Below are 12,180 nucleotides of genomic sequence, written 5' to 3'. Positions count from 1 at the left end.
CACAATGGCGTGTGTTTCTAGATCAAAGTCTGCCTGAATGCTGCATGCTCCCTCGCTTTCCCAATGCCTCCTCGCAGGGGGGACCCAGAGCTGCTCAGTCCCTCTCTTCGCCCCTTTCCTTCCTGCGCCTCCGTCCCGGATTTTGCAGGCTCGGTTAAACAGCCGCCTGCCTTTTGTTTCTAACACTTCTCCTTTGTCTAAGGTGGGTGTAGCTCCCCCTGTCCGGGAGGGTCAGGCTGGGCTCCGGGCTCCCACCCGGACCGTTTCTCCAGCCAAACCCCGCTCTGCAAGGATGCCTTTTGCAAGGGCTTTAAACCCAGCGCATCCTTGCGAGCTTGCTGCTGGGGAGAGGAGTGAAGGATAGGGGCAGGGCCCGTTCTGGCTGGAGCGTCCACGTTTTGCCCCTCTCGGGAGTGTGAAAATGCCCTTGTCGACTGCATTATCCCATTTCCTGGCAAGGTGGATGGGTGTCAGCAGGGGGCTGGGAAAGTTGATGGGAGGGATGCAGAGCATCACTGGGTGGATCAGTTTAGGGCGCCTCGCAGCCATCCTGTTCTCCTTTGTTAGCTGCATTCAGCGGGCTTCAGGAGTGTAGCAGGAAAAGTGGGGGGCAGGTCTGCCCTTCTTCATGGTGCTAGGATTGTGTGTGTCTGGAAGTGTTGAAGCTAGGCAGAAAGAGGAGCAGTTTCCTAGTCTACAGCACGAGGCTTGGTGTAGCCTGAGGTGCCCCCAGTTTTGGGTTTGGACAGAGGGTCATGATAATGTAGTAGGAAAAATTCCGACTGGCAAGGGGAGTTCTGACTGAAAGGAAAATGTGATGGCGCTTCCGCCCCCTTCCCCCCCCCCATCACAAATCATGTCAATCCCAGGAGAGAGCACAGCTTGAAAGAGCAGTTATTAAACCAGGTGTCCTTTCCAAATTTAGCCACACACATCAATTTTTGTACAGGGGCATATCAGTAGCCTCATACAGTATTCCATGCCCACTACACTTGAAGGGTATTTGCATTCTGGTCTGGTGCTCCCGGTTAGTTAGAACCAGATTCTAGTTTTCTAGGAGCTGAACAGTAACTATACCACAGCTGTGCCCCGAGTCACGAGCGGAGCTTTTTCATTTGGGGCTGCCTGTTCATCCTCTAACCCTCCCCCCCAGGGTTCAGGTCCACTGTATTAATTTCGTAGGTCTGCCTTTCTTCTGACCTGTATTGCACGATTCTTTGAGAATGTGAGTTCCTGTAACCCTGTAGGTTAACCTCCAGCGGGTGCTCAAGAGAAGATCCTATCCATGTGGAAAATGACACTCCCTCCCTCCTCTGGGGCATGCCCAGCTTCCAGAGACCTGAGAGAGAGACTTTTGAATCTACATTTAGAAGTAGGCTATCCCCACAACAGCTGAAAGTGGTGTTGCAGCCATTCAAAATATATTAATCATTTTAAATATAGTATTGTTGCAATCTTCCCTCAGGAGACCTTTAAGTGTACTTGATGTGAATTATTTTTATCTAATTACTAGTGTAGTTAGGTGTAATCACATAAGTTATGGGTCTACTTGATAACACACTCAGGTGATCATTACTGTCCCAGTGGGTTTCTTGTAGCAGTAAACAATCAAATATCCTATAATAAGATGATTGACTTTTCCAGTAGGCGTGCACATGTGTTCCTGGTATTTTCTAAAAGGTATTTTCAAACTGTTAGGATTAATAATGGATTATTTTTATAGTTACCTGTGTGGGGGGAATTTGGAAATGAACTGCAAATATTCTTATGAGTATCTGAATTCAGAGTTGAGGGTATGTAAGACTTAAGGAAAGAGTCCTGTTTTCCTGATAGTTTTTTAATGCTGAACTAAAATGTAGTCTGAGAAGCATATTAGCAATGCCTAAGATTATTCAAGATGTGAGGATGCTCTACTGAAAAATACCTTTTTATACTGATTTAAAGGAACACAAGAAAATAGGGAAAATAGTGCATGTTAGAACTACACTTGCAGAGTATTTATAGAGGACATATATATATATATATAGTAAACAATGCAAGTGTGTATGCATGTGTGTACATATAAATAGCATATTATTAGTCCTAGCAGTTGCTGAAACCAGTAATTCTATAGTAATATAACATGGTGTACAAGTGAAATGCATTTATAACACAGTTATCTATGAACTCTATTTTGAATTAATAGGATCTCTGTCACCTTCTGGCAAGAAGCGTGTACAGCTAAATACGCCTCTGTCCAACGCTGTCAACGTTAACATTCTTTTTCTGTTTTATTAGTGGCGGCACCTGACTTGCTGGATCCCAAATCTGCTACTCAGAACTCCAAACCACGGCTATCATTTTCTACAAAACCCACAGTGCTCTCGTCACGGGAGGAATGTGATTCGGCTATTAATGTTATGAAATGGAAGACGGTCTCAACGATTTTTCTGGTGGTTGTTGTATATTTAATAATTGGAGCCACTGTCTTCAAAGCTCTGGAGCAGCCACATGAAACTTCCCAAAGAGCCACCATTGTGATTCAGAAGCAGACGTTTGTATCTGAGCATTCCTGTGTGAATGCATCGGAGCTCGATGAACTAATTCAGGTAATTCATGCAAAAAAGTAACTTGTTCCTATGTTTTAAAAGAATGAATTCTTCTATAGCAATGGTTCTCTAATAAATGGGACACTGCTGTATCAGCACGTGAGCTGCAAATGTAGCAAGAAGTCTAACTTAAGACAGAAAGGTTGGCAATAGCATTTTCAAATGAGGCTTCAGCTGAAAAGTCATTGCTGATTTTTTTATGTTCAGTGTGCATTATAGACAACTTTTAAATTGAATGCGCCTGTGATAATTAAATGACTATTCATTAGCAATATGTATTATTTAATAGTTCACAGAGGAATGGGTGTATTAACTGAGCTAAGTTACTGGCTTTGTCAATATTGGGAAAGCAGAGCATGGCCAACCATTACCTTAAGAAAGTTCAGATTTATCATTATTTTAGCAAACAATTCTCTCTTTTAGCTGTACATTTCTTTCCACAGTTTTTTATTTTGAATACAGCAAAATAATATTAGCTAGCTATTTCCATTACAAATATTGATTTTTTAAATTTTTTTCCAACATTGAAAGGCTAAATCCTCAGCTAAATCAGTGTCACTCTGTTGAAGTCAGCTTACACCACTTGATGATCTGGCTCATCATAGTCTCTGGTGTTTCAAATTGCACCGTGAACTCAGGGGCTATACCTTATAACTGGAGAATTGCAAATTTAGTACTTATATTTAAGAAAGGAAAAAAAGTGATCTGGGAAAGTACGGACCCATTAATTTGGCCTCAATTGTATGCAAGGTCTTAGAACAAATTTTGAAAGTAGTTAAAGACATAGAGGTAAAAAAGGCAATTGGGATAAAATATGACATGTTTTTACAAAAAGTAGATCACTGAGAAGATAACTGATTTTCTAGACAAAGGAAATGCATTAGATGTAATCTGTAATCTGGATTTCAGTAAGGCGTTTGATACAGTTCCACAGGAGAAATTATTAGTTAAATTGGAGAAGATGGGGATTAATACAAGAATCGAAAGGTGGGTAGGGAACTGGATAAAAGGGAGACTACAACTGGTCATACTGAAAGGTGAACTGTCAGGCTGGAGGAGGTTACTAGTTGAGTTCCTCAGGAATCGTTCTTGGAACCAATCTTATGTAACATTTTCGTTAATGACCTTGGCACAAAAAGTGGGAATGAGCTAGTAAAATTTGTAGATGACACAAAATTGGGATGTATTGCCAATACAGAGAGGACTGGAATGTCATACAAGAAAATTTGGATTACTTTGAAAATTAGAGTAATAGAAATGGGATGAAATTTAATAGAACAAAGTGCAAGGTCATGCACTTGGGGACTAACAGGTAGAATTTTTGTTATAAGCTGTGGACGTATCAGTTGGAAGCAACAGAAGAGGAGAAAAACAGGAATGATGATGTGCTGTCAATATGATGCAGCTGTAAAAAAGGCTAATGCAATTCTAGGCTGCATCAGACGAGGTATTTCCAGTACAGTTAGGGAAGTGTTAGTACTGTTATACAAGGCACTGATGAGACCACATCTGGAATACTGTGTGCAGATCTGATCTCCCATGTTTAAGAAAGATGAAATCAAACTGGAACAGGTGCAGAGAAGAGTTATTAGGATGACCCAAGGCCTGGAGAAGCTATCTTACAAGAAGAGACTTGAGGAACTTGGCTTGTGTAACCTAACCAAATGAAGGCCGAGGGGAGATCCGATTGCTCTCTATAAATAAATCAGAGGGATAAACACCAAGGGGGGAGAGCAGTTATTTAAGTTAAGGGCAATATTGGCACAAGAACAAATGAGTATAAACTGGCCATCAATAAGTTTAGGCTTGAAATTAAATGAAGGTGTCTAACCATCAAAGTAGAGTCCTGCCGTGGGACTGGGATTCCATAGGACTCGCTGCTATAATAGTGGGAGCGGGTAAAATGTTTTGTTACCGGTGGGATTGGGTGGGCAAAAAAATCAGACTATGGTATTTTGTGGGAAAACATTAAATCTCTCATCAGTTGGTCATAAATAGAATTTCAGCAGTGCAAAGCATGTTTTTCTTTTTTAGTAAATAAAGGTTTTAATACTTAAATTTAAGTGAGAGATTGAAAGAGATTAATGTCTATTATAACAGGAGTTAAAGTGTTTTTTTACATGGTTAAAGCAAGATTTGTTTTATTCTTTTAGTGGTAAAAATTGTGTCTGAATTCCATTTATATATATATAACATATTAACCAACTGTGGTGAGGTGGGTTTTTTTGGTAGCACGGGGAAATCTCTGTTGTGGGATTTGCAGAATCTAAGGTTTTTGCAGATGGGAGTGGGATAAATATAAAAGAAACAATGCAGGAGCAGGTGGGAGTAGATATTTCAGGGCAGGATGGGAGCAAGATTAAAAAAATAGTCCCATGTAGGGCTTTACATCAGATGAGTGAAGTTTTGGAACATCTTTCCAACAGGAGTAGTGGGGGACAAAAATCCTGACTTGTTTCAAGACTAAGCTTGATAAATTCATGGAGGGGATGGTATGATGCAATTGCCTACAATGGCATGTGGCCCATCCGCAACTGCTATTAGCAAATATCTCCAGCAGCACTAGATGGGGAGGGCTATGAGTTACTAGAGACAATTCTTTCCCAGGTGTCTAGCTGATAGATCTTGTTCACATGCTCAGGGCCTAACTGATCACCATATTTGGGCTTGGAAAGGAATTTTCAAGATTGGCAGAGACCTTGGTTTGTTTGTTTTTTTGCCTTCCTCAGCAGCGTGCGGCCTGGTTCATCTGCTGGTTCGAACTAGAATAAATGGTGAATTCTCTGTAACATGAAGTTTTTAAATCATGATTTAAAGACTTCAGTAACTCAGCCAAAGGTTATGGGTTTATTAGAGGAGTGGGTGGGTGAGATTTCGTGGTCTGTGATGTACTGGAGGTCAGACTCGATGATCATGGTGGTCCCTTTTGGCTTTAAAGTCTCCCAGACACTTGTTTTACTGCAAATTTTTAAGGCGGAGGACTGATTTACCAAAGTTGTTTTTCGAGTATGTTATTTTTTTAAGTTAAATTGGTAAAACATGGAAAATTTTTATAGTTTGGGAATTTTATTTTTTAGTCAAGTTGGGTTCCAAAAATGGTAGCCTTTTAAAGTTATTGAAGCTATTCCTTTCTCCCTGCACCCTACAATACTTTTTTACTTTAGAGCAAGTTCTTGTTGTGAAGTGTCGTGGTGCTGAATTGTCACACATAGCTAGAGATAGTCCTTCCTGAACACAGCTGAGGTATGTTTGGCCTAAAAGTTGTGGGAAGATAATGCTATGCACCTTGTTAGGGTAAATGGAAGACTTCGTACCCCACTGCTGTCAACCTGGTACCTTTGAACAGATACTAAATTACTGAAGAAAATAACCTGGCTTTTCTGAGTATGTCTGATTCTTAATACAATTTTTATATAGCATTTCTTCAGTTCTGATTACTCTATGTGAATACAAAAATAATGAGTATGATGAAGAAAAAGTAGTCACATCAGTGTGAATGATACTTTAAGAAATCCTCTAAAGGATATATGTCTGAAAATAATGCATACTACAGTATTAGGTAGCTGTAATGGTTAGTTGTATGTGAAGAAAATTACAGAACATACACATTACAATATTCTCTTTAGTCTTTACCTTTACTTCAAACTATAGTGAAACACTAAACTTTTGATTTTGAATTTAGTGCTCTAGATATTCACTCTGATTTGTCACTAGCCAGAGCTCGGACAACTTATGATGCAAGGTCTTCCAATCCAGATCAGTTCTGACCTGCATAATTTGGTTATCCTAGTTCTGGGACAGTCCTGAGCATCAGAAGTTTCTAATTGGGGTCAATCCTACTAAATTGTGAAGTGGTTTGGTGATATGAACATACCAGGAGGACTAGATTGAGAGCACAAATTCAGCCTAGAAAGGATTTAAATTTGTGTTTACCCAGAAAAAATTCACTAGCCTAATAGTGTCCATCTAGTTTCTCTTTTTCCCAATAAAAACTTCTCTTTGCCATGTGACTTGTTTCAAGGTTCCTTCCCACTCTGAACTCTAGGGTACAGATGCGGGGACCTGCATGAAAGACCCCCTTAGCTTATTCTTACCAGCTTAGGTTAAAAACTTCCACAAGGTACAAACTTTGCCTTGTCCTTGAACCCTATGCTGCCACCACCAAGCGTGTTAAACAAAGAACAGGGAAAGAGCCCACTTGGAGACATCTTCCCCCCAAAATATTCCCCCTAGTCCTACACCTCCTTTCCTGGGGAAGGCTTGATAAAAATCCTCACCAATTTGCATAGGTGAACACAGACCCAAACCCTTGGATCTTAAGAACAATGAAAAAGCAATCAGGATCTTAAAAGAAGAATTTTAATTAAAGAAAAAGTAAAAGAATCACCTCTGTAAAATCAGGATGGTAAATACCTTACAGGGTAATCAGATTCAAAACACAGAGAATCCCTCTAGGCAAAAACTTAAGTTACAAAAAGACACAGAAACAGGAATATACATTCCATTCAGGACAGCTTATTTACCAGCCATTTAAACAAAAGGAAATCTAATGCATTTCTAGCTAGATTACTTACTAACAAGTTCTAATACTCCATTCCTGTTCTGTTCCTGGCAAAAGCATCACACAGACAGACAGACCCTTTGTTCCCCTCCCCTCCCACCCGCCCTCCAGCTTTGAAAGTATATTGTCTCGTCACTGATCGTTTTGGTCAGGTGCCAGCGAGGTTATTTTAGCTTCTTAACCCTTTACAGGTGAAAGGGTTTTGCCTCTGGCCAGGAGGGATTTTATAGTTCTGTATACAGAAAGGTGGTTACCCTTCCCTTTATATTTATGACAACTTGTTATAATACAATATAATGCACTCAGGCCATGGTATCAGAAAATATCCAAAATACCCCACAGCAGTTCTTTTGTGGTAACAAGACTGTATTAATGCCAACTATTCAGCACCCACAGTTTCCTTGGCTGGCTTGAATTCCTGGAAGACTGTCTTTTTACAGTTTCATGGGAGGGTATGGATCACTCCAGGGTACTGAGTGTGAATGTATTCCACTTTTCTATATGTTTTGATATGAAGCATGAGAAAATGGACAAATGTTATTCAGTTTAGGATATATAAAAGGCTAATGAAATGGGACACTCTCACCTTTTTGGTGAAATAGCTGCCTAAGAACAATGAACTGGCTTTTGCTAACAAATGTTAGGGGTGGGAGGGAGGGTCAGCCCAGTCCAGTGGTATCACTCCTGCTTTGGCAGAGAGACGGATTTAATCATAGAATCATAGACTTTAAGGTCAGAAGGGACCATTATGATCATCTACTCTGACCTTCTGCACAATGCAGGCCACGGAATCTCACCCACCAACTCCTGTAACAAACCCCTAACTTATGTCTGACCTATTGAAGTCCTCAAATCATGGTTTAAAGACTTCAAGGTGCAGAGAATTCTCCAGCAAGTGACCCATGCCCCACGCTGCAGAGGAAGGCGAAAACCCTCCAGGGCCTCTGCCAATCTGCCCTGGGGGAAAATTCCTTCCCGACCCCAAATATGGTGATCAGCTAAACCCTGAGTATGTGGGCAAGACTCACCAGCCAGACACCCAGGAAAGAATTCTCTGTAGTAACTCAGATCCCACCCCATCTAACATCCCATCACAGGCCATTGGGCATATCTACCGCTAGTAGTCAAAGATCAATTAATTGCCATCAATTAATTTTTCCATCTCTAACTTCCATGATCCAGTGCTGCAAACCATCTTAAGTGGAAACCATGCCAGTTTTCTGCTCTGTATCCTGTAATATAAACCTGTCTGAGATGAAGTACAGCAATATGTGACCCTCGGTGCTGAATCAAGATGCATAACGATTTTTGAGATATTGCCTAAGTCCTGAAGGCATAAAACATGCACAACCATAGGCACAATGGCTCTGCAGTCAGTGGGGTTAGGGTTCAAACACTGGATGCCAACTTTCGGTGCCATTTTAGGCCAGTCTAACGTAAATCAATATTACAGGTAATATCACCTGGTACACCATATGTTGTGCATGGCAACAATCAAGTTGGCAATGTACAGCAGCACGTGATGGGATGTGTGCCTTTTAGAGGGGAGCTTGCTATTATACTTTATACTACCTTTTAGTGGTCCCTATAGGAAGAGGCACAAAAAAAGCCAGACAGCTGTTCATTTTTTAGATTAAAACCTAGGGTTTCAAAGTTTCAGTTGAGAGGGTCTTTAAAAGGGACTCAGCTATTATCAGGAGAGAAAAAGATGGGTTTGCTGAAGTCAGGATGGAGAGCTCTAGGGATGCAAGATCTGTCTTGCTTATGTTTTGTTCAGTTTTTTTAAATCTTGTTTAGAGTTTGCAGACTACTAAACTGCATGAAGGGAATGTGGCCAGAGACTTTGCTGCTGTGTCGTTTTTTGGCTGAACAAAAGCTCTCTAAATAACCTGAGAGGTGTTTTTGTTGTTGTTGCTCAGTCTGAGCATCTTGCGTTGTGTGGTAGGGCCAACTTAACAAAGAATTGCCATACAACAGAATAAAAGTGTTCTCTAGCAACTGGTATACAAAGAACTACAGGAATCAGAGATAGAAAAAATCTATTTAGATCTAGTGTAGGATTGTTCCCTATAGCTGCTGAAAATTTGAAAATGTTTGAGGCAGTTTGCAATCTCAGATGCAAAGTATCTGGTAGAATCCCCTCCTGTACTTGTGCACACATGCTCAGTAACAGAGTTTTGAAGACATTCGACAATACACATCTCTAATGATCAGCCTATTTTTGGCCAAACCTCAGGTGAAACTATAGTATCATTATATATATATATATATATATATATATATATATATATATATATATATATATATATACACACACACACACACACAGTATTATTATAGTATCATTTTATATATATATACACACACACACTTTTTTTGGTTGCTTTTGTTAATATGTTGAGTTCTTGCTCCACACAGACAATAAATGGAAGTGCAGAATGTCTGTCTGTGGGGAAAGGTGAGTCCGACTGAATTGTGTAGTCAACAACTTCCTAGCATTGTCAGTATTCTTATTTTATATCCAGTATTCTATACCCTACAGAATATATACCTCTCAGAATATAAAAATGAGAATGTTCAACACACTTGTCTATTGGGGAAAAATGGATTGGCTTCCCAGCCCATAGGTTGCTTCCTTACTCTAGAGTTATTCCTAAGAGAGAATGAAGTCAGCACTGCAATGTATTTTGGGATGCCTGAGTAGAGTGAGAACTTGGCAATAAGAGCTCTACTTTGTCATCTCCTGCCAAAGAGAAAATTGATTAGAGAAATGAGTAGAACTTTTTATTTAAATGCTACCCAATTAAGTGAAGCTCAGCTTCTAAGGTAGGCCCTTATAAAATAAAACCCAACAAAATCTGTTTATATTCAACGGAAAAGTAATATAACTCATAAGCATTAAAATGTTGTAAATAAAAGAAATGTCATCCCTTGGTTAAAATACCTTAGACTGGTGTGTCCCAACAAGTGGGGTGTGAGCCAAAGCGGATTGCCCAGGGCTGACTGCTGGGTTGCTTCATAGCTGTGAGGAACAATCAATCTGTATGAATCCTAGGAGCCAGCTAGAGTGAAAAAAGATATTTTGCTCATTCCTTCCTCCCTGTTGCATTCTGCCATCTCCTCTACTGCCTTATGCCTGAACAGAGCACAGTGTTAAGGTGCCTATTGGAGCCTGCACAGATTGAAATAATATTGCAGAGAAGTGTCAACTGCTCCAGTTATCTCAGTATGTTAACGCTGAAACCTACAGATTACACTTTAACTAAATGTACCTTAAGACTTAAAACTAAAGATGTCAGTAATGTTAATGACTATATTTCACTGCTGATTCTTTTAGCAGACACATCCTACACATGTGCTTATCCCACATCACAAACTGGTAGGGAATGTAATATCAAAATAAACAACACGGGGGTCAAAGGCACTGAGTGTAGTATTAATTTTCTTATTTAATTCAGGAAAAACCTACTTTTTAAAATGTAAATGAAGATGCCACAGAGTCTCGTCTGCTGCACCAAAGTGCCCCTGTAGTGAAGGACTCTGCCACAGAATTTTAAATCCAGCTTGCTCCGAAGTATGCAGGTTCTTCCTGAAAACTGAGTTCCTACAAAATATGAGTTCATGTTTTTAGAAATATTTTGTGAATCACCTGGATGTATCTAACCTGAGTGACTATGACCCCATTCCCACAAGGTGATCTGTATGGTGTTCCCCATGAGATCCACCTCCGCAGATTAGCTTGCAAGGCTAGGGTCCCTGTCATCATATTTCCATAACCTATGTCTGTTTTCACCCTAACCTTGTGTTGGTTAAAATCTCCCTTGTCTATGCATTCACCATTTAGACTGTGAACTCTTTTAGGTAGGAATCTGTCTTCTCTTTGTCTTCTGAGAAAAGCCTCTTATGATTGTGGGTGTTATAAAAATAACTGGAGCTGCATTTCTTGTGCCTTAACTTTCATCATAACTGCTTCCTATGTGATTAATTTCCTCTTTAAAAATATTTAACACTTTAAACACTTATTTTAGCTCTTTTTACTCTTTTTTGTAACTAGATGTAACTAGAATATATTTTTCACTACACTGCACCTCTCCTTTAATTGACTTTCTGTTCCATGCATAAAATGTTTCACATCTTGTCTCTTAGTCCCAGGAAACCAATGCTGTTGCATTTTCTGAAGGGTGTTCTTTAATTTTAGCCAGTAGGCTCCTTCAGATGCAACCTCTCAGATTCAATAGAAAACTATTATGCAGTTAAAATGATTAAGTAGGATTTCTTGTTTCTCTTCCAGGTATTAAAAAGCTTAAAACGCTTCTTGCTGTGTCATTTCTGGAGCTATCATAATATGTCCCTGACTGAGACACAGGGTTTGTGTAGGTCCTGAAATATACTTTGTAAATCTGAGATTCATAAGCTTGATTTATTAAAATTAGATCATTTATTTTAACCACAAAATTAAGGGCACCATTTCTGTGGGATATTCTATTTTGCACAGCTACCATGCAGGCAGTTTTCTTTTTCCAGGGGATTTAAGGTGGGTGGTTGTTAACATTGATAGCCCCACACCACACAAAACAACACACCGTGCTCTGGCTGGTTCCCAGCTTGCAAGCAGCAGGTGTTAGGCTTGAAAACCTTGAAAGACCTTGTCTGTAAAAAACTGATGCTGCAGGATATTCTTTTGGCAATTCGAACTGCAGTTGCATCAGTTTTTTTATATACAAGGCCATTCTGGAGCACTTGAGAACTGAAGATCATAAGGAAGTGCAAATATCAAGGGTACATATAACTTCTTTGTTGAGTGTTGGGAACAATTTGAGGTGTCTCACTTAAGGCAGTTTACACATGGAAGCCCCAGGTACTGGACTTTGTGCCTCCACCTCCATGCATGCCCTGCCAGTCAAAGCACTTCAGCTCATTCTTAACTGTAACCATATGAGTTGTCCCACCTTGTTGAATTGTGGCCTATTTCTATTTTTCTCCTTTTGTTTCCCCACCTTCTTGTGTTCCCTAATTTCCATGCAGGTGCCT

General features: G+C 40.0%; 1 protein-coding gene across 2 annotated transcripts in view; it reads left to right on the top strand.

The window, feature by feature from the left end:
- Positions 1 to 12,180, top strand: part of KCNK2 (potassium two pore domain channel subfamily K member 2) — a 211,503-nt gene that overhangs the window by 76,150 nt on the left and 123,173 nt on the right. For both annotated transcript variants that reach the window (XM_084623765.1, XM_084623766.1), the window contains one exon: positions 2,278 to 2,588. In XM_084623765.1, coding sequence (XP_084479891.1) covers positions 2,278 to 2,588 — 311 coding nt within the window. The remainder of the gene's footprint in view (positions 1 to 2,277; positions 2,589 to 12,180) is intronic.

This window comes from Lepidochelys olivacea (assembly GCF_965140295.1).
Source record: "Lepidochelys olivacea isolate rLepOli2 genome assembly, chromosome: 3".
NCBI classification, from domain to species: Eukaryota; Metazoa; Chordata; order Testudines; family Cheloniidae; genus Lepidochelys; species Lepidochelys olivacea.
Note: the sequence above shows the minus strand (reverse complement) of the source record. Positions and strands in the feature narration are given on the sequence as shown.